Source organism: Toxorhynchites rutilus, chromosome 1, assembly GCF_029784135.1.
Source record: "Toxorhynchites rutilus septentrionalis strain SRP chromosome 1, ASM2978413v1, whole genome shotgun sequence".
Lineage (NCBI taxonomy): Eukaryota > Metazoa > Arthropoda > Insecta > Diptera > Culicidae > Toxorhynchites > Toxorhynchites rutilus.
The window spans coordinates 197,214,645-197,237,958 of record NC_073744.1 but is presented as its reverse complement, the minus strand read 5'-3'; the positions used below and the strand labels follow the sequence as shown (position 1 = coordinate 197,237,958).

Sequence of the window (23,314 nt, the reverse complement as noted above, 5' to 3'; positions counted from 1 at the left end):
TTCGTTTCCATCGCCTCAAAGTAGTCGAACTGTTTCAAGTCACTAGCTGTTCATCAAGAAAAAAATATTTTTTAATAATTTTTTTTATTTTTTTTAATATTCAGAAACAAAAACTTACAAATAAAAATAAACTGCGCCTTACACAGTTCAGGATATGACAAATGTTACGCAGAAAATTGTTTTTTTACGTTGAATAGGTTTGGTACATTTTCCAGCGGAGAAGATACTAATATGATACCAAATTAAGGTGCAATTTCACCAATGTTTCCGAACTTTTAAGGCGGCTAGTGGTTCAGGGAAACCAATTTTTTTCAATCGATTGTAATGCACACCTAGGTTTTTTACGCGGGGATTCGTACCTCGTAAAAAAAACCGCGTAAAAAATCCACGTTAATTGGAAAATCCGCTTAGAAAACCTCGTAAAAAATCGCGTAAAAACCTGGGGATGTTATGATTCAGTTGATTCACATGCGTTTTCACCACGAGTATGAAATGACTCACAAGTGAACTTAACTGACTTGTTTGATTACCCATTTTGATGCCACCGCAACAACACTTCGCACATAAAACTGTTCATGTTTGTAATGTTTATGCTGCTTTATCTTTATTATACTAAGTGTTTTGACATTATCGGACTTTGAACCCGAAGATTGCAGGTTCGAGTCCTGTCACGGTCGCCATGTATTATCATACCGACGTCTACAAGTCAAAACTAATTTATTTTAAAATAAAATTTTGTTTTTTATATTGGTTCCCAATTTTACTTCAGAAATACAAAGAAAAGTAGGAGGTGCCTGAAGTTTATAAAAAAAAGCAAATGGACGTTCAAAGTGTTCTAACAAAAGACTGTACTGGAAGTGTGCATTCGGGATATGCTGGATACAGCGACATGAGAACAATACATAAACTTAAAAATAGCATTTATTGGGAAATTGTTATTTTTCTGGTGGACAAAATAAAGCACGGATTGCAGGCGTCGAGGCATACTTTCAACGAGGTTTCTGTTGGGAGTTGATATTCATCCAGGCTTTTTCCAAAGATTCAAACAGTTTGAAGCATATGTTTCTGCATAACTCGATAACTAATCAAGCAAATGGAGCCAAATTTTTCATATGAAGTTTTTAGGGAGCACGAAACATTTATATGGTAAATAGATAGTCCTTACCCCTCTCTAAGGGGGGGCTGTCATACAAATGAAGCATGAATTTCTGCATAACTCAATAACTAGTCAAGCAAACGGAACCAAATTTGGCATGTAGAGGTTTTAAGGAACTAGAAACGTTTCTATGGTGAATCGACACTCCTCCCCTCTCTCTCATATAAATGAAACACAAATTTCTGCATAACTCGAGAACTGATCAAGCCAATAAAACCAAATTTGCCATATGGAGGTAAAAAAATGTTTCTATTATGGTATGACACCCCTCGCTCCTCTTGAATGGAGAAGTGGTCCCATAAAAATATTACACATAATTCAACCGAACATATTCCAACCAAACATGACAATTAAAAATTTTCGGAAACCTCTGTAAGAACATTGGAGAATTCGGAAAATTCAATTCCCATATGTTCTACAATTACAAGCGTTGTTAGTCCATTTGATGTTTGCGCTAACGAAACCGATATTTGTTTGGAAGTGGAAATGGATTTTAATGTGATAAAACGCACTACGATTTCTTCTTTTATCTGACAGTTCGGCTGAAAAGTTTATAAGGTAACACAGTAATACTATTTTTTTTTTGCAAAATTCAATTTTATTATTCAACATAGTTGCCTTTGAGGGCGATATAGCGATCTTGCAACTTGATACCATTTTTATAGTACTCCTTCGGTTTTTCCTCAAAATAGGCCTCAGTTTCTTGCCAGCGAGTATTCTCTTCCGGTCTGCGAACAGAAAATAGTCGCTGGGGGCCAGATCTGGAGAATACGGTGAATGCTGAAGCAGTTCAAAGCCCAATGCCTGCCTTCCGGCAGTTAGCCGGGCCTTCCGTTTTTGCTGGCAAATACATGCTTGTTGGCATGTTTTTCAGTTCTTTCTTAGTTTTATTTATAAATTCCAGCTTCGTTTTCGCCACGAAATCGTAGACCCTTCGCAGCAGGTTTTCCCAGAAATTCTCGATACAGTGCAACTGGGGAAGTTGACGTTCCGTTCCATTCATTGTTTCTAAAATGTTTTTCAGTTCATTCACCTCTAAACGGGAGTTGGCCGACTTCGAAACAACATCTTCAAGCGGTACATCTCCTCTAGCGACTTTTTCGCTCTCATTCTTTTCCATGAGTTTAAGAATATTCTAGATACCGGAACAGGCGTATCCGGCGGATTCAATGTTATTATTTTCACTATTTTCAGCCCCATTTTTTCAGAAACTTTAGTCAATTAAAGCAGGAAATAAGACATCTCGCTACTCACTAGTGAAAATGTTATGGTTTTAATTGAAAACCAACGCCTGCTATGGTTTTTAGTGGAAAAATGAAACTAATTGAGAGTAACGTTGCAACTTAAGAAGGTTACAGTTAAGAAGAACTTGAAGCTAAACTATTTTCGCCATTCCAAAAAACAATTATTACAGTGTAATCACTGATACTTATTGTTCTTTCAATTATATATTACTTTTTTGATCGCATTTAATTTATGAGTTCTATTCATTGTAAAAAACAAGTGCTTCTGGCCTACAGAGCGCTGTTTTTACCATAAAGTCCCATATTTGCGGAGCTCGTGAGGCTCAAATTTGTGTCACTATGTGATGAATACCCTGCATGCGTGTGCAATCTATATTTCGCTTATTTTTACTTGTTTCGCATGACTGTTATATTCATATTCGGCTGCACTTCTGCACGTGTGTTTGTGTTTGATCCCTCGTAATTTGAAGAATATAAACAACTACAAAATCTCTCGAATTCCTCCCCATCCAGACCGTCAATTACTTTTTCGTTTCGTTTCATTTTGAATGCTTCTCGTTACTCCACACCAAAACCAAACAAAAATCCTTGCTGCATGCCAGAGAGTACGATCGGCCTGTGGCAGGACAGATGAAAATCATAGTTAAAATGAAGCTCTTCTGTTTCTCTTTCCTCACCTGGCAGTTACTAGACCACGTGCTGTTCAACCCCTCGCTGTGGATCTACACCCCGGCGACGGTACAGGCCCGGCTGTACGCCTACCTGGCGACGGAGTTTCTCAGCGACACCCAGATCTACAGCAACGTGCGGCGGGTCAGTACCGTGTTGCAGACGGTACACACGCTAAAGTTCTACTACTGGGTGGTTAATCCCCGGGCCAAATCCGGCATCACGCCAAAAGGGCTCGATGGACCACGACCGGCCCAGAAGGACATCCTCGCGATCCGGGCCTACATACTGCTGTTCCTGAAGCAGCTGATCATGATCGGTAACGGGGTGAAGGACGACGAGCTGCAGAGCATCCTCAACTATCTGATGACAATGCACGAGGACGAGAACCTGCACGACGTGCTGCAGATGCTGATATCGTTGATGTCCGAGCACCCGAGCTCGATGGTACCGGCGTTCGACGTGAAGCATGGCGTCCGAACGATCTTCAAGCTGATGGCAGCCGAAAGTCAGCTGATTCGTCTGCAAGCCCTCAAACTGCTGGGTTTCTTCCTCTCGCGGAGTACACACAAGTAAGTATGCAATCAGCGCTCCGAACATTCACCCACCCCATAAACAGATCATCTCTCTTCGGCAGACGCAAGTACGACGTGATGTCACCCCACAATCTGTACACACTGCTAGCCGAACGACTGCTCCTGTACGAGGAATCACTCTCGCTCCCCACTTACAACGTGCTGTACGAGATCATGACCGAACACATCTCGCAGCAGATTCTGTACGCGAAGCACCCCGAGCCCGAGAGTCACTACCGGCTGGAGAATCCCATGATCCTCAAGGTGGTCGCCACGCTCATCCGCCAGTCCAAACAGAGCGAGCAACTGCTCGAGGTGAAGAAGCTCTTCCTCTCGGACATGACCCTGCTGTGTAACAACAATCGCGAGAACCGTCGCACGGTGCTGCAGATGAGCGTCTGGCAGGAGTGGTTGATCGCGATGGCGTACATCCACCCGAAAAACTCCGAAGAGCAGAAGCTGTCCGACATGGTGTACTCGCTGTTCCGGATGCTGCTGCATCACGCGATCAAGTACGAGTACGGAGGCTGGCGGGTGTGGGTCGATACGCTGGCGATCGTCCACTCGAAGGTTTCGTACGAGGAGTTCAAGCTGCAGTTCGCCCAGATGTACGAACACTACGAGAAGCACCGCACGGATAACATTACGGACCCGGCGCTGAGGCAGCAGCGTCCTATCAGCACGATCAGTGGTTGGGAGCGAGGTGCCGGTAGTGGAGCGGCAGGTGGTGGTGACCGTGGCGGAGGTGGCGGACGGGAGAAAGGCGAGGTAACGGCCATCGAGGGTGCCAAACAGTGTGTTTGCGAGCCGGAGGAGGTCCAGTTTGCGGAAGGTAAGATGGTGAGGAAGGAAGAGATGACCAATGGTCACGATCTGGAAGAGGAGAATGAAGAGGACGTGGAGGAGGAAGAAGAAGATCTGGACGAGGAACAAGCTGATGAAGAAATGGAAGAGGAAGAAGAGGAGGAGGAAGAAATGGAGTTGCCGCAGAGTGAGTTGAAGGAAGCTCTGGAGATTGGCTCGCTGAAAGATAGTCAAAATGTTTCCGAGCAAGTGGTCGAACATATAGTGGAGGAGATAATCAGCAAGTCGGAGAGTTTACTGAGGGAGTCCGAAGAACTGGAGGAGGTCAGTGCGGAGCAGACGACTTCGTCGCCTGTGATAAAGGATGAAGAGATAGAGCTGGCAGTGAATGAAGTTGTGAAGGGGGTGCTTTCGCTGAAGACTTCCGCAACCGTGGTCATTGGAAGTTCAGGTGAGGACGCGCTGAACAACAACAACAATAACAGCGGCACCGAAAGTGTTATGCAGAAGACTGATAGTGTAGCATCAAGTGCAATAACTAGTGATAGTAGTAACAATTTGAACAACAATAATTTAAGTAGCAATAGTGAGGAAGTCCCTTCGGATGTTCAGAACACGGATGAGCAGATCAAAATCATGATCTCCGGCATTGTTGATGAATTGGTGAAGAACAGTTTACTCGAAGATGATACCTTGGATGGTAATGAGAATCCCGTGCCTTTGGCAACGGAACAGAGTGAACTTGAGGCACAGGTCAAAGAAGTCGTTGATTCCATAATTTCCGATGCCGTATTGAAGGCGGAGCAAATCTCGACCCCGGAACCGGATCAGCCAAAGCCGGAAGCTATGAGCATCGAGTCCAGTCCACAGAAAGTCGTTTCGATCGAAACTGTTTCCGCGGAGATATCCAAGATTGAAGAGACACCCGTTGAACACAAAGAAGAACTCATTGAAGAGGAGCCTGTTGAAGAGGAAGAAGAGGATGGTGAGGAGCTGGAGGAAGATGAAGACGACGAAGAGGACAGAGAGATTCCGGACACTCCAGTAACAATAGCATCGGTGATTAAACACGATTCCGTTGCACAGACTACCAGCGTTGCCACAGATTCAAACGATCAACAGCAATCAACCCTCCCAGCAGTCGTCAAAAAGTCCGCAGTGAATGCCTCGACCAGCACTGCTGCCGATTCTCCTCCGGCCCACTACGAACCAGCCGCAGGAGGTCCTCCTACCAAGCAGCAGCGCTCGAAATCGGCCTCAAGCCGACCAATGTTTTCGCCAGGCCCGACGCGTCCTCCCTTCCGCATTCCGGAGTTCAAGTGGTCCTACATCCACCAGCGTCTCCTGTCGGACGTTTTGTTCTCGCTGGAAACCGACATCCAGGTGTGGAGATCCCACTCGACCAAGAGTGTGCTGGACTTTGTCAACTCTGCCGAGAACGCAATCTTCGTTGTGAACACCGTCCATCTGATCTCGCAGCTTGCCGACAATCTGATCATTGCCTGCGGAGGTCTGTTGCCATTACTTGCAAGTGCCACATCCCCGAACGTAAGTATCGCCGATGAGCATATCGGAATCAGATTCGAAAAAATTATCAACTCATTCTTTTGAAATCGAACGAACAATTACACCATCAGCCACGCTTACCGTCACTGAGCAAAATGAAAATAGTACCACCCATTTTTTTCAAGGCAAAGGTGCGCACGGGGCAAAAGTGCGCATTAGCCTTTTTGAAACAAACGAACATAAAAATTCGGCAACATTGTATTCGGTTCACACATTATTACACCAGCAGTTCACACATATAAACAAGATACATTTCATGAAAGTGGCAGAAAGTTACGAGGTAAGAAGAGTTTTGCGTTGTTTTGATTTTTTTTTTCGATTTTAGGGATTACGATTTAGTTACCTAAAATAACTAACTTTCGAACTGAAATAGTTCGAAACCACATTGTCAAGGAAACCTTCATTCTATAGTAGATAATAGTACGTTTCGAAATCCGATTAGTTAAAAAATTGCTTGTGGGGCAAAAGCGCGCACCAGCGTTGAATCTTCTCTTATTGGAATTTCTACTTCTGCTGGGATGTGCCAGCGAGCACCTAGGGTGGTTTAGATCAGTATTTATGAGTGAGAGGGAGAAAAATTGCTTAAAAATAATTCAAAATGAATTTGTTTGAAAAATGTTTTTTTCTCACCATGCATTCCATTCAATAACGGTTGTTCCGTTTTCATCAAACATCAAATAAGTACATATTGTTTGCACGCAAACATAAACGCACAGGTACGCGCACATGCATATATAGAGTTAATTTAAAATTTCTGATAACAAAATCAAAAGAATTCCTCCAGCAGTAAGCGCCGCCCGATGAGCCAAGTTTGTGCGAGCCATTGATGGCAAACGTCAGAGTAAACGTGTTGAATAATTACGATATAAAAAACGAGGGTCGTAAAGGACCACCTTTTGAAGGTCGGTTCAGGACCACCCCAATTTTTTCCAAAAAACGGCAGTGTAAAAAATACACATGTTTGCACCAATCAGAAGTCTTGATCATCCCTAGCCAACAAGATCCACAACAGCGAAACAGCAGTAGCTCAGTGTCTTGGGAGAGCAGAGTTTTCAGCGATTACTTGAACCGCTTTTTCATAGAACATAGAATTGTGTGCAGCAATAGTACAGAACAGAATAAGAGAAATATACCGTCGGCAAAATCGGATCGATGAAATATAACTATTCGCGTTAAGTTTTTGGTTTAAATTTGAATGTTGAAAATTAAATTGTAAAGTATCCGAAAATTCAGAACGGTTGCGCGCGATCAACAGTTAATAGGTACACTTGAGTCGCTTTTTCCGCGGGGGATATGTTCCGCGTAAACAAAAACCGCGTAAATTCCAAAAACCGCGCAAATCTCAAATTCCGCGTAAATTCAAAAATCCGCGTAAAAATAAGCCGGGTAGTTTTCCGAATTCGTGTAACAATCTAACAAACAGCGAATTATTAGTTTAAAATGCAACCCGTATTCTATCAATTGATTTACTGATTTTTTTGCATGCTACAATCATGATATCTGATTCTCCTTATATTTCTCAGCTACTAATCAGTGATACAATATAAACTTATCTGGTGAAAGATCACATCAATTAGCATATTAAAGTTTTACGCGGTTGATACGTTCCGCGTAAATTCGGAAATCCGCGTAAAAAAGACGCGTGAAATAAAACCGCGTAAAAAGCGACTTCAGTGTAGGTTATATTTGTATAACACATACTGATGAACATACCATAAGCATTTCCAATTGCATTGTTTTTCAATGTTTTGCAATCTAAAATAACGTTGAGTTCTTGCATAACTTTTGAAAAGGACCTATCTACATTGATCGTTTCTCTTCATCGACTCTCTGGGGTACAAGGGAACCTTCGTTATCAAACTGTATGACAAAACTGGTGCCAAATTTGTCCGCAAGACCGTGGTTATTGAAAGGTCCTTTTCAAAAGTTAGGCTAGAATTCAGTTCCCATAAATGTCAAAAATATTTTTTTTCTGGTTTTCGAAGCAATGAAAACGCAAAATGGCGCTAGAAAAAAGTCACCATATTATCAAATTGTCATCGTTGTGAAATCTTTCATCTGACACTACTGAACATTCGGTTTGTATCGCTCCTGAGATACAAATGGGGATAAGTTCAGGATCACCAGTTGGGTTAGGAGTATCTTCGCATATAAGATGGACCTTTGGAAGGGGAAGGGTGATGAGAAGTATTCAGGATAATTGCTACAATTCGGTTAAATTCATATTTAACACACTTGTTGTTTTAATTACACTTGTTAGTTTTGTGACGTTACAACGCTTTGTGGAGACTGTTTTTCGCACAGAGCGCGTTGTCTCGTTACAAAATGCATGCCGATTTTACAGGAATCTATGTACATTAGGGTGCCAATGAATATATAGGAAAAAATCGACTCTAAAATTTCTAAAAGTTACCCTATAAAAAATGTTCACCACATCGAAAAACACCTCATGCTAAATATCAGCTCAATCTGACTTAAGGGAGAGTGGCGCAAAACGGTCAAAGTTTGAGTTTTTTGAAACATGATTCATTCATACGTATCTTTTCGCACTGTATCCATTCCATCCGATTGAAAAACCACATCTTTATTCAAGCCGTTCGTCATGCTGTTATTTGAGATTTCACGCTTAACTTTTCGGACTCGGACTTATCTGTTTTGATCGATTCTCTTCATCAGCATTCTCTACTGTTGATAACACAGCGGTAAAAGCATTTCCTGATGTGTTTGACGATCTGTATTCTAGAAGAGAGCCTCGTTTATCAAACAATCTTATAAAATACCACAAAAACCGTCAAGGTAGTTGTTATCTAAAGAGAAAATCAATAAAGTTAGGCGTGATTTACTTTTGTCCCTATCAATGAAAGTAGTGACTGAGACTCAATTTACACCCGACATGCTTTGGTTTGTTTTCAGAGAGAAACAGAGAAACAGGTGGTTTGAGAGAAACAGCAAGCTTGACGAGATTGATTTTTGTTGTTTCCTTCATTCTTACGCTACTAGCCAACCTGGTGCTACGTGCTACTCGCATTATTGTAACGTTAACACATAATAAAGGGGCATTAGAAAATGCTTTCCTGCTCGCCTACTCTAAAATTGTGCTTCAATGCGGAAAGCCTTGATTGTAGTAAAAAATTATTTGTTTTCGTTCGACTCAATACATTCATTACATTCAAATGAGAAAGGATAGCTTTTGTTTGACAATGAACCTTTTGGGATCTCAACTGACGATGTTAATCAAAAACGATCGAGCAATGCTTTCTTTGATGACGAATGTTATTCTTTGTCATTTTCGTCGATTTCTTCCGAATGAGTTTGAATTGAGCTTCATATTCTCGTCTCACAGTCCGAACTGGATGTACTGGAGCCAACCCAGGGAATGCCTCTGGACGTGGCGGTCTCCTTCCTTCAGCGCCTGGTCAACATGGCCGATGTGCTGATCTTCGCCAGTTCACTGAACTTCGGTGAACTCGAGGCCGAGAAGAACATGTCCAGCGGAGGCATTCTGCGTCAGTGTTTACGTCTGGTGTGCACCTGTGCGGTACGCAATTGCCTCGAGTGCCGGGAGCGAACCCGCGGACTGTACAACGGAATGTCCCTCAAAGATATTCCCGGCGGAGCCCATCTGCAGGCGTTGATCCGTGGTGCCCAAACCACATCCAAGACAATCATCGAGTCACTCTCGGGACCGATGAGTCCGGTGAAAGACCCCGAGAAGCTACTCCAGGATATGGATATCAATCGGTTGCGGGCGGTCATTTATCGGGACGTGGTAAGTACTGCGCAAACACACAAAATTCAAACGGTACCCACAAACACACACACATTTCCCGGCAAAGCTCATTCATTCCCCGTTTGAATTTTGTGTGCCGCCATTCCCCTTCGCACCCAAACCACCCAACGGAAAGGAGCAAAGGACCGCTAATAAATTTAATCTAAAGAAACGCATGTTCCAGGAGGAAACCAAGCAGGCCCAGTTCCTCTCGCTGGCCATCGTGTACTTCATCTCGGTCCTGATGGTTTCCAAGTATCGGGACATCCTGGAGCCACCGCCCGAGCTGCAGATCCATCGGAACTCGTCACCCGTGTTGCAGCGCAGCACCCCAACCCAAGGTGAGCCATTTTGTGGGGTTTAATACCATCGCTTGTCCCAAACATTCTCGGTGTTTTCGAATCTCTGTTTATCCCAGAAGAAATGTTTTTATTTTTAATTTGCGCTCGGAGAAGCGAACAGCAGCAGACAGCAGAGTTCGGTATCCTCGGAAAACAGAGGACACAAATTATCGGTTCATCAACTCGTTCAAGCTGCTTTGTTCGTGTCTCCTCTCTACTTCTTGATGTGTCAGCTGGATGAGTTTTTTTTTTCCTTCTTTTTTGGTTTTGCTCTCGTTCGATTATCATTTCAGTGGTTTCTCCTCCCACCGCCACCCACTCGCTTCTAATTCCGGACGATTGTGTTTCTTTTGTGTTCGATATGGGCTTCTTCGTTTTGGTTTGGTTTATTTTTCGGTTTCCCGTATCGCGAGCTGTATATCGCACCGCGCACGAGAACCCTCTCATCCGGAGGATGCTGCATGGATCTGCAGTGACGGGAGTGAGAGTAGTTTATTGGAGCTGCCGTTTTATTCGGTTTCGCAAGAAGAAAAAATAGGTAGAAAAAATTAGTTTCTAGGGAGCAATGAAACGAAACATTTTGGGATTATTCCACAGGGGGCGGATACATGCGAAATAAACAGGGAAAAAACAGTTTGCAGAGGGGAAACAAGCGAACGATGAAGTAACTGTTATCTTCAACACTTTGCTCTGCTGTAGATTGAATTGCTTGATTATGTGAACGCGTTTGGCACGCTTGAACGGATACTAACGAGTAGGGATATGTTCCATTGATCATCTGCCGTTATATAGTTATGATATTGTTCAATTTTCCCCACGATTCTCACGGAGAATTTTCGTGGGGAGAAATTTGTCGCATGACTGGTATGACGGCACACCCTGAACTTTACACCTTGGAACACACAAATAGTGGTTTCCACTTTAATAAACATAAATATAATGCTACATTGAGAAGCTAAAATATCATTACGGAATATTATGTCGTTAAGAAATATTCTCCCATCTATATTGAATATTCATCACAGTCCGTTTTACATGAATTGAAATTGTAATTTAGGTTCCTATCTTATGTGTGATTTCACTGTATTGTTGATGTTTTTCGGCTTCTGATTTTCTGAACACGGAAACGCGTTCAATTTTCCATTTGATCCCTGATCTGTCTCTGTGATTTCCATTTTTACTCAGCCCGACCAAGAAGTATTTGATGATTTGTATAACTGCTCGAATTATTAGTTGTCAGCTTATTTATTCTAAATTTTTCGTATCATCAGCACCTTAACCCATTTTGACGAAAGCCATTGGTGTAATTTTGACTATTGACGCGAAACCCCAAGATTTAATTATTTTTCCCATCTTCCATTTTCCGGGAAATTACTATTCGAAAAATCGAACATTGGCCGAAACCCGCATTTTGTTTGCGAACTAAAAGTCGCTTCGGTTAAAAAATATATACACCAGCAATCTCATCAGAATCCTCGTTACACGTAGTGATCATTTTCTTCAGTTCCTCGACAAACAAAATTCTACGGGCTGTCATCACCTAAGGTTTTTTTTTTTATTGATTCGTTTATTTTTACAGGCTCCGTTACATAAGTTTTAAAGGGCCGAATTCTTAACTATATTTTTATAACTATATATAAACAATTTCCTAATTCTATGGTTAGTAAGGTAGAAACCCGATTACTCGCGTTTGACCCGAGTTTAGAAGGGCGAAATTTTTTCAGGAAAGGGATATAAGGAGATTATAAACATGTTGATGATCAAACTCAATTCTTAAATCTATTCGTATATCTATAGTGTATTTACATTTCAACTTATTCTACTGTTTATAGCAAGAGGATCAATTACTCGCAAAGGAAGAAAAGGAGGGTATCAGGATATAGGGACAATCACACACGAAGATCAATAGCTTTAAGGAAAACATATATTTGGGACATGTAATCGAGGTCTAACCGAGCCAACACATCTCTCACCGGCACATTGGGTTATCTTCCTCGGGCCTCCGGCCTAAATTCGATCTGGCGACCAGATACACCTCGCACGACCAAACAACGTGCTCGATGTCGTGATAACCTTGGCCACAACACAAGTTGAAAACAGAAACTGCCATACTCCATCACTGAGAGAATAGTTGTTCGATACAACATTATAAGAACTTCGGGATGGGCTCCCCACCAGGTGCCGGTAATTGTACGGAGAAGTTTATTCATTGTTGGCATTTTTTACTTAGATACCTAATATGCCTCCCCCCCCCCAAGTACATTTGAAGTCGAACCAGACCCCAAGATACTTGAATGACATAGCATGAGTGACCAGTTTACCCAAAAGTTGATGTTTTGGTTTTGCTGGTCTATGCTTCCTAGAAAAAACCACCATCTCTGTTTTCTCCGTGGAGAATTCGATCCCTAGCCCAATGGCCCAGGTTGAAAAATTGTTCAAAGTATCTTGTAAGGGTTCTTGTAGGTCGGATTCTGTTGATCCTACGACAGAGACCACTCCATCATCTGCAAGTTGTCTTAGGCTGCAATTTTGTGTAAGGCAATTGTCGATGTCGCTTACATAGAAGTTGTACAAAAGGGTGCTTAAAAATGAGCTCTGGAGGAGGCCCATGTAAGAGAACCGGCTTACTGCCGAGTCTCCGTGAGAAAAGTTCAAATGTTTCTCACAAAGCAAGTTATATAACAAATTATTCAATAGAGGCGACAGACCCCGAGAGTGTAATTTGTCTGACAGGACCTCTATTGAAACTGAATCAAAGGCCCCCTTTATGTCCAAGAATACTGAAGCCATTTGTTTTTTTTCGGCGTAATCCATTTGAATTTCTGAAGAAAGCAACGCAAGACAATCATTCGTCCCCTTGCCCCTGCGGAACCCATATTGTGTATTTGAGAGGAGGCCATTCGTTTCAACCCATCGATCAAGACGAAACAAGATCATTTTCTCCAACAATTTTCGTATATATGACAGCATTGAATTGAAGTCGGACACGGGCTTTCCGGGTTTTTGAATAGCTATAACCCGTACTTGTCTCCAATCATCTGGAACAATATTATGCTCCAGAAATCGTTTGAATAAGTTCAACAAGCGATGTTTCGTCACATCAGGGAGATTTTTCAGCAAGTTGAACTTAATTCTATCCGATCCCGGAGCAGAATTGTTACAAGAAAGGAGAGCAAGAGAGAATTCTACCATCGAAAACTCGGAATCAAGATCGCACCTATCTTGTGGTGTATCTCGAACAATGTTTTGCATAGGAGCGGAATCAGGACAAACCTTCCGTGCAAAATTAAAAATCCATCGATGTGAATATTCTTTGCTTTCATTCGTTGAAGAGCGATTTCTCATATTTCGAGCCACTTTCCATAATTTTTTCATTGACGTTTCTCGTGGCAAACCTTCCACGAAATTTCGCCAATGAGCACGTTTTTTTCCCTTTGATCAAGTTTTTAAATTGATTTTCAAGGTCTAAATACGACTGAAAACTTTCAATGATTCCACGTTTCCGAAAAGCTTTGAATGCGTTCGATTTATCCTGATAGAGCTTGGAACATTGACTATCCCACCATGGATTGGGAGGCCTTCGACGAATAGTGGAACTTGGGATGGGTTTCGTTTGAGCGCGAACTGCGCTGTCATATATCAAACGAGAAAGGAAGTTATACTCCTCCAATGGAGGCAAACCATCTCTGGAATTGATGGCTAGAGTAATCGCGTCCGCATATTTTTTCCAGTCAATGTGTCTTGTAAGTTCATCCCTCCAATAGGTGGAAGGTCAATTCGAAAAAAATAGTGGCACTTATTGATCCCCAATAGCACCCCTCCGTATCTGTCATCACGTTCCAAGCGTATAATATTAAAATCGTGGAAAGAGAGATCATCTCGCGAAAAAGCCAAGTTTCGGACAGAGCAAAAACATCACAATTAAAGTTATGAATTAAAAATTTGAATGTATCCAATTTAGGGATAAGACTACGACAATTCCACTGTAAAACAGTGATATCTCCGACCTCTCTCTTTGAATAAGACATCAAGAGAGATAATCATTGCAAGGAGGGGCCATGTTTGCATCAATTGCTGCAAAATTGCCTTTAATACGGGAAGCATTGCGGTGACAATGGTTCTGATGGAGTCGGAAACATTAAAACACGTGAAGATTTGATCCACAACGTTAGTCAATCCCGATTGGGAAGTTGAACTGGACGGAAAAACAGGGACTGTTGGGGTTTTTGATGTCCCCTCGAGTGCTGGATCGTTCGAAGGTGAACTATTCCCACGGAAGCCAGGATGAACCTGATTTTGCTTGTCCGCTGCACTGCCCTTTGAAAATAAACGGTGTGCCCTCGTTAGCTGTATCTGTATCCAATTCGTCAACAATATCCGCGAAAGTGCGTTTCGAGCGTCAAAGAGCGCTTTTGTTTATCCCAGCGACTCTTGTAAGTTTCACAAGCTGACAGCACGTGTGGGGATCCCCCGCATTATGGACACATATGCTCAGTCGCACTGCAGGATTTCCCCCCATGTTGCTCTCCGCAAGTGGCTCAGCTCTCGTTGTTGGTGCAATAAGCTGCTGTATGACCAATTAACTTGCATTTGTTGCAAGTCGTGTGCTTTGGCACGAAGATTCGCACCGGCAGCCTCAATTTGTCCACCATAACGTTGTCTGGGAGGGCGGCACCAGCAAAAGTGACTCGAAACGAGTCGCTTACCATCGACATGAATGAACAGTCAGAAGACTAACGAAGTACTTCAAAATCATTTACTGCTGTTTTTGCATCAAAAACAATGGGTAATTTGGCATCAATTCATAAAATCCGAAAAGTCATGGCATGGTTTAATGGATAGCAGCTTCAGATTCTGGACTGGTCAGCTTGTTTGCCAGATCAAAACCCTATCAAGAACTCATAAGGAGTGATCTTACGAATAGTAGATTCAGTTCACAAGCAGTATGAGTGATTTTAAGAGCTTAAACGAGCAGTATCCTCTGCGTAGAACGAGATACACACTGGAACAAGGCGCAACTTGCTCGAAACCACCCCGAATGGGTTATTTGAACTGATTTACAACTAAAGATGACCTTCGAATTAGAAACTTATTGTAATTAATGTGAAATTGGCGTTAATTTTGTGGAGGAGTGAGATTTTTTCCATCTGGTTCTATGATTATGAAACACTGGAATTTTAGTTTGTAGAACGTTTCGCGCCTGGACACAACAATAAAGTTCAAATGACCAGTCTTATAAATGAAGATAGTTATTATATCCTACACTATATACTTCAATTCAACCGACTTCTTACGTATCTCTGGAAACTCAGAAAAACGGAGTGGTTCTATAGTTGTGAAACGCAGTGCAGTATTGCTGTACGAATTTTAAAACACGTTATTCTCGGAACCATGTTATTTCAGCTGGTGGTATCGATATCTCAGGATCTACTCGACTGATTTGGCTGAAATTTTTTATCAGTATGTAAAAATGAATTATCTCGGGCTTTACGCAGCCGTTTTTTGATATCTTATTTTTTCGATTTTTTAAAAATCGCTATTTGGAGATTTTTCATGAAAAATATCTCATTTTCAACAAAAATGGCCGCCGTTTTGGCAATTTCTCGAATTATCAAAAACCTATATGTAGCACTTTAGGCATTGTCCTAACGTTTCAAAATATTCATTGGAATTGGTTCTACGACACCCCGTCGCTTCAGAATCGATACCACCAGCAAGGTACCGATTTTCAGACAGCATCTACTCATCCAGATGTCAACAGCGTCATAATCATTATTCGTGCATTAAAAAATGGAAAATACATCTTCAAATATACCTTGAACAATAACCATAATACACGAAAATTCATTATTTTCCGACCCTCCAGACAGGGATCCTCCCTCATGTTACATTCTTCAATTCGGGAAAAAAGTTGAATTCGTAGAATTTGTGCGCTCAGCCATCTGGCTCCCACATTTCGCAGCATCTAGGAAAAACATCCAGCGAAATCTCGCTAATCAGACTAAATGATCCATCGCGCGCGCAGAAAAGGTGTTGCTAATAGAGCCCCACCATTAGCAGCACTAACTGTGACCATTCCAAATTAGAATTAATAGATACCTCACGGATCACTCGCCAATCTCTGCGTCGTTTCTCGTTTCAACGCCCAGCGGTATCATCGCGGCCCCATCCCCTCTCGTGACGCCATTCTAGTTTTACGGGGAAAACGGCGTGCGTGCGGCAAAACTGCCCCGGCCGCACATTTGTGGAAATGATGCACAATTAGACCCGTTCCGTTCGGCCTTGGTTACCATTAGGCGCGCCAAGGTGAATCTCGTTTTGGGGTTGATTGCGGAAAATTAATAAATTTATTTAGGGTTCACTGATTGGAGGGAAATCGTAGTTTACAGCCCATTCGCAGCTAATTGATACAGAGACCTTCTTAGAATCTGGGATGGGAGAGCGGGCAAACGATGTACCGCATTTTGGTTTTGTTGTTTTGTTTGGCATTTCCCTTTTTTGTTTATGTTGCCATTCCTGTCACCAACATCGATGTGTCGCTTACTAATATAGCTATACAGCAATTCCAAATGAAATCGACAAATGACAAAACATGAGTGTTTTTGATTCGAATGACAGTTTGTATTCCGTTTGGGTTGGAGGAAATCAAGTGTAACTTTTGAAAAGGGCGTATCGATTTTAGTAAGAGAAATCTTTGATAATCTATATCTCAAAAACCATGAGTCCTCCGAAATAATGCCTTAGAAAGAGTTATAGAGTATTGATTAGAGTGCCAATGAATGTATGGGAAAAAATCGACCCTAAAAATTTCAAAAAGTTACCCTATACAAAATGTTTACCACCTCGAAAAAACACCCTATGCCTAATATCAGCTCAATCGGACTTAAGGGAGAGTGGCGCAAAACGGTCAAAGTTTGAGTTTTATGAAAATCGAAAAATCACCCAACGGGGGAGTAAAGAAAATCGGGGTTTTCGAAAAAAAAATCTTTGATGCCAAATGTCTTAAAATTGCATGATCTTGCTCGAGATCTAGTGTCATCTCGAAAAAAATTTTTTTGTTAAAAATCGACACTCAGGGACTTAATTTTATTTCGGAATACGAGACGAAACGTATGGTTTTAAGTGCCAATAAAAATAATTATCTTGATTTTTCATTCGAAACTTGCTGCGAAATGTTGATTTGCACGATAATAACACGATAAGACATTCGGCATTAACTTTTTTTTTTAAAAAAACACCAATTTTCGGTGATCTTTCGTTTTTTTAAATAAAATTCAAATTTTTACGTCTGTGACACTAATAAATGAATTTCGAATGAGCTAATATTTTGCAAAGGGTATAGTATCGTGCAAATAAACAATTCGCAGCAAGTTCTGAATGAAAAATTGAGATAATTATTTTTATTGGTACCCAAAACCATACTTTTCGTTTCGTATTCCGAAAAAAACTAAGTACAGAGTGTCGATTTTTAACAAAAAAATTTTTTTCGGGATGACACTAGATCTCGACGTTTCATGCAATTTTAAGACATTTGACATCAAAAACTTTTTTCCGAAACCCCCGATTTCCTTTACTCCACCTTTGGATGATTTTTCGATTTTCAAAAAAATCAAACTTCGACCGCTTTACGCCACTCTCCCTTAAGTCCGATTGAGCTAATATTCGGCATAGGGTGTTTCTTCGAGGCGGTGAACATTTTTTATGAGGTAACTTTTTGAAATTAGAGATGAACATTTTCATTGGCACCCTAGTATTGATGTCCAAACGTGAAAAATATACACTGAGAAAAAAATTAGCACTTTTTCATTTATAAAAAAAAAAGCTTTAATTTGCAATACATATTTTTTATTCTTTTACATTTTTTTGTATAAAATAGAAGTTATGTAGAAAATTGAAAAATAAGGGTATCAGATGGTAAAACTTTTTTCGACGAACTTTGTGGAACACCGAATTTTTATGAATTTTCGAAACTTGGAATTTTTGTATGTTAACAATCATTTTCAAGCACAAATTATGAATGTGATCTAAATCCTGAATTCTGATGTGATTTGAAACAAAAAAGCTCTTAATCAATCTCCTTCTAAATGCAGCCATTCTCGAGATATTTAAAAAATATTTCCAATTTATTGTCTTTTTAATAGTAAATAGGCTCTTTTAATATGTTTGTCGTGTTATACCGCCATGTTCAAGGAATTTTATGAATTTGCTTATAATATTCAACAACTTTTCCGAATACATCATTATGGTTAAAATATATGTTTAGGAGTTACGCTGAAAAACATTTGAAGACATGTGGGTTAATACAAAACGTAGCGATAATGTTTTTCAACGTAACTCCTAAACATATAGTTTTACCATAATGATGTACAGTCAACTCTCCCTAACTCGATATCCAAGGGGATCATCGTGTTAGAGAGGTATCGAGATACAGAACATTTTTTTTCATAATTTGTTTCTATGACATAAATCGCAATTATATTATATTAGGGTAAGTGTCCCAATCATGGTATGAATTTGAATGTTTGATTCATCCCCTTAAAGTTTGAAAACACCTTTCTCACATGGAAAAAAATATTTTTTCAGAATCTCTCGGGAGGTGATAGACGGTTATATTTGACGAAAAAAATCCTTCTACGCATATGTTAGAATTTCAACGATGACAGAGTTATAGAAATTTTTTTTTCGTTTCGGAATCTGTTGCCTCAAACTGGCTCTACATTGAAAAGTACGCTACGTAATCAGATTCTGGTGCTTTCAATTTAAAGATGAGAAAATTAAGTACAAGATATAGTAGTGGAACATCTAAATTAGTGGATTTAAATAACATTTTGGAAGTGGGAAATTGAAAAGTTAGTAATTTTTAATGTGTAATTATTAATTTTATCCCAAAAATTCATACTAAGCTTGATTGTTACTATCAATCAAGTTGAAGCTCTCTGATCACTCTACAATCTATTGTTTGACACCTAACTTCTATCTACAGGGTGGGCCATTTAAAGTGGAAGGATTTGTTTTTGCAATAGCAAAGTAAAGAAAAAATTTTAAATAATTTTTTTTTGAAATTCATTTATTTTGGTCCAAGGAGATTTGTTCTAACTACTTTTTGATTATGATATCTCGTAAATGACCGCCTCAGGCCTTGACCGCAAAATGTGCCCTTTTTTCGGCATTTTCCATCACTTTGCCCAATGTTTCGGCCGATATGGCAGCAATTTCTTGTCGGATATTGTCTTTCAGCGCAGCCAGGGTCCTTGGTTTACCAGTGTATACCTTGGATTTTAAATATCCCCATAAAAAAAAGTCAGGAGGCGTCAAATCAGGTGATCTCGGTGGCCAGTCATGATCGCCGTTTTTCGATATTAATCTTCCGGGGAACATTTCGCGCAATAATTTGGTCGTGGCAGCCGCTGTATGGCATGTAGCGCCGTCCTGTTGGAACCAGTAATTGTCCAATTCATTTTCACGAACAAATGGCAATAAAAAATCGGTTATCATTTTTATTTTTCCACGCACGTTTAGTTAACACAATTGAGAAGTTATTTTGAATGTACAGCTGAACAATTTCAGCGCGTTGTTTAGATGTGTATTGTTCCATGGTTAAAATTGTACTGAAATGACGCTTCCAACGCGGTATGACATTTGTTAATCTGACATTTCTGTCAAAAGTTATGGGGTTGCCAGATGCTTCCACTTTAAATGGCCCACCCTGTATCTTAATTCCGCTGCAATATCGATATAAACAATTCCTGATGAAAATTCAAGCAAAACCTTAAAAAATCGCGATTTTTAACCCTCTGTACTTATAAGAGCCATCTCATTTTCACTTCACCGTTAAAAGGTTACATTTTTTTTTCTTGAAATAAGTCATATTCGAACCTTTTCATTAAACTGTATATAATCGAGTCCAAAAGTGTATATAATCGAGTCCGACCTGTATAAGGAACTAGGTTAACAAAGAAACTATTGATTAAGTATGTTATTCAAACTAAACTATAACGATCACGCAGGAACTGTTCAATCACGAAGAAATGTTCAAATAGTTTCACAGGAACATTTTCAGTTGATTTCAATATTCCGGACATATTGTTCAGGTTTGATTTAACGTTCGAAGGTGTAGTTTCGACACAATCATCTGAACCTTCCAGAATATTCTTCAACTCGATAGGACTACTATCTTTAGCGTTTTTATCAGCTTTTTCAACACTTTCCAGTATATCGGCATCTGGCATCAGATCACAGCAAATCTCATTTTGGTCCTTTCCGCACTAATCATTAGAAGACATTGAGCAATCGAACGGTACGCATTAATTCTGCCAGCGGAAAATCATCATCATCTCTGAAGGAAAATTCGGCTTTCTTGAAGCAAATTTAAATAGTCTCAGATTTAACCTCATTGCACTATGGTCCAGGAGGTGCATTTAAGTAGAAATTAGCATCTAGAGCTCGACAGTGATTCTCTAGACAAAAACTGTCTTCGGCAAAGTTGTTACATATAATAGAGCGCTCATTTTTATGTTATCAAAAATAGGGTGACCAAAATTTACGATGAAACAAAAAATCTAACTTTCTTATCTTTATAGATAGAGGTAAACATCGTTCGGCAATATTGTAGCTCTGATTATTTTAAGTAACTTCGTGGAACAATATTTCTTTCTATCTCTTCAAATAACCGATATAACGCTTTTTCTCTAGGTTGAGTTAGGGTTACCATGAAAAAAAAGGTTCTTTTGCTCTAACTTTTATATGTAAAATCCTACATCAAAACTGTCTTCGAATGACTTTAAGAGCTTTCCAATCCACGCATTTTACGGTGCATAACTTGTATGTATCTTAATGCTACTCAAAGTTATTGATGTTTTTTCCCCGAAAATACGACCTTTTCATTTGCTTGTCGTTCTTTTTGGGGCAAACATAATAAAAAATTATTGATAGCATTTTAAAGAGCACATTTGACTCTACATAAGGTGAAACTTTCAAAAGAGTGTTATTTTTTGTATTTGAGTAAATTAAATTTGAAATTATGAGTTTTTGCATATAAATGAACAAGTTGCAATTTTTAAATGCATATAGTAAGCGTAAACTTTAAAGCAGCATCACTTCAGTTCAGTCTTATAGCCACTCAACATGGAGGTTCAAAGAAGACACATTGTTGATTTCCTTTTTCGGTGGACGAAATATAGAAGACGTTATACAATTATTACGAGAAAAATTTCTGACTATTTTCTTTTTCTACAATAAAATATATTTATTGTATAAAAAGAAAAGCGGGGACCGACAAATTATCAAATGCTTCCTGAATAGAAACCGTATGAAGAACAACTCGGGGCTCGACGTGTTATTTTTTAGTAATTTATTGACATATTTTACTGGCGATAAGTTGATTGATGACATTATTTTACCAAACTTTTGTTGTTCCTATTGTTTTATTCAATTTATTTTTATAATCTTCCGTATGTACATATTAACCTGTTTAAGTTGTTATAATGGAAATTAAATTCATAGCAATAAATAAAAATCATAAATCATACAAATAAAAAACTACAAAATCAAATGCTTAGCATTTTCCGGAATCAGAAGATCGGAATACTCTGGTGTTGGCCTATTACTAAGAGATAATACTGGATCCGAAGCTGTTGCGAAGCCCAGTTCTTCAGCAGAAAATTTTTCTGTAGTCTCCCGAACACGGTTACGCTTCATCCTTTGGCTCAGCATTTGGCTTTCTGGCACTCAAAACACATATATCTTGGCATTTTAATAATAATTGTATAACGTCTTCTATATTTCGTCCACCGAAAACAAAAACAAAAATGTGTCTTCTTTGAACCTCCATGTTGAGTGGCTATAAGACCGAACTGAAGAGATGCTGCTTTAAAGTTTACGCTTACTATATGCATTTAAAAATTGCAACTTGTTCATTTATATGCAAAAACTCATAATTTCAAATTTAATTTACTCAAATACAAAAAATAACACTCTTTTGAAAGTTTCACCTTATGTAGAGTCAAATGTGCTCTTTAAAATGCTATCAATAATTTTTTATTATGTTTGCCCCAAAAAGAACGACAAGCAAATGAAAAGGTCGTGTTTTCGGGGAAAAAACATCAATTTTAAGATACATACAAGTTATGCACCGTAAAATGCGTGGATTGGAAAGCTCTAAAAGTCATTCGAAGACAGTTTTGATGTAGAATTTTACATTTAAAAGTTAGAGCAAAAAAAACTTTTTTTTCATGGTAACCCTAACTCAACCTAGAGAAAAAGCGTTATATCGGTTATTTGAAGAGATAGAAAGAAATATTGTTCCACAAAGTTACTTAAAATAACCAGGGCTACAATATTTTCGAACTATGTTTACCTCTATCTATAAAGATAAGAAAGTTAGATTTTTCATTTCATCGACAATTTTGGTCACCCTATTTTTGATAACATAAAAATGATCGCTCTATTATATGTAACAACTTTGTCGAAGACAGTTTTTGTCTAGAGAATCACTGTCGAGCTCTAGATGCTAATTTCCACTTAAATGCACCTCCTGGACCATAGTGCATTGGTATCAGAGGGTGAAAGTATTTCAATTGTATCCAATGCCGGTATATCTGAAGGGTCCTAAAGTGCATTTAAATACAGTAAGAATGCTGAATAACATGAAGATTAAAAAGGACAGAGATACCGTCGAGTCCACCATTTCTTGCAGTCTTCGTTTTACTAATCGAACCAATTAATCGAAAATGGCGATAGTACTGATTCAGGTTCTTGATTATGTTGAAGTCCAGCTGAGCTACGGATGTGAAGATTTTTGGGGTAAAATTGTAAACTTATCGATTTGAGCGTTGGTCGGAAAGATTTTGGGTGCGCTGTATAGTGTGCAAGAACGCCTAACTTTATATTCAGTAGGTCGCAGAACTCGTTGTTATACAAAGGAATACATTTTTTCAATTCGATGCCCAGGAAAATAAAACGAGCGGCAACAATGGCAGAGTTTAAGAGAATGTGTATTTCCCACGTGTTCGGATCACTTACAAAAAAAACCGTTTTTTAGCAGCTGTTTGTTAGCAGCTCAAAACTGCAAAAATATATATTTATTGAAACTAATTTAGGTAACAATTATTTATTTTTGCTTATATGAATAGTTTCCTCTCGTATTTTCGTTCAGTTCAAATCAATACAAATTCAATAGATCCTTTCAATCC

General features: G+C 39.6%; 1 protein-coding gene across 24 annotated transcripts in view; it reads left to right on the top strand.

Moving 5' to 3' along the window:
- LOC129762521 (neurobeachin) overlaps positions 1-23,314 on the top strand; it is a 250,072-nt gene that overhangs the window by 179,279 nt on the left and 47,479 nt on the right. For 9 of the 24 annotated variants that reach the window (XM_055760841.1, XM_055760848.1, XM_055760844.1 and 6 more), the window contains exons 12-15: positions 3,055-3,641; positions 3,689-5,996; positions 9,358-9,783; positions 9,953-10,124. In XM_055760841.1, coding sequence (XP_055616816.1) covers positions 3,055-3,641; positions 3,689-5,996; positions 9,358-9,783; positions 9,953-10,124 — 3,493 coding nt within the window. The remainder of the gene's footprint in view (positions 1-3,054; positions 3,642-3,688; positions 5,997-9,357; positions 9,784-9,952; positions 10,125-23,314) is intronic. The other 15 variants (XM_055760855.1, XM_055760856.1, XM_055760853.1 and 12 more) reach the window with 6 other exon arrangements.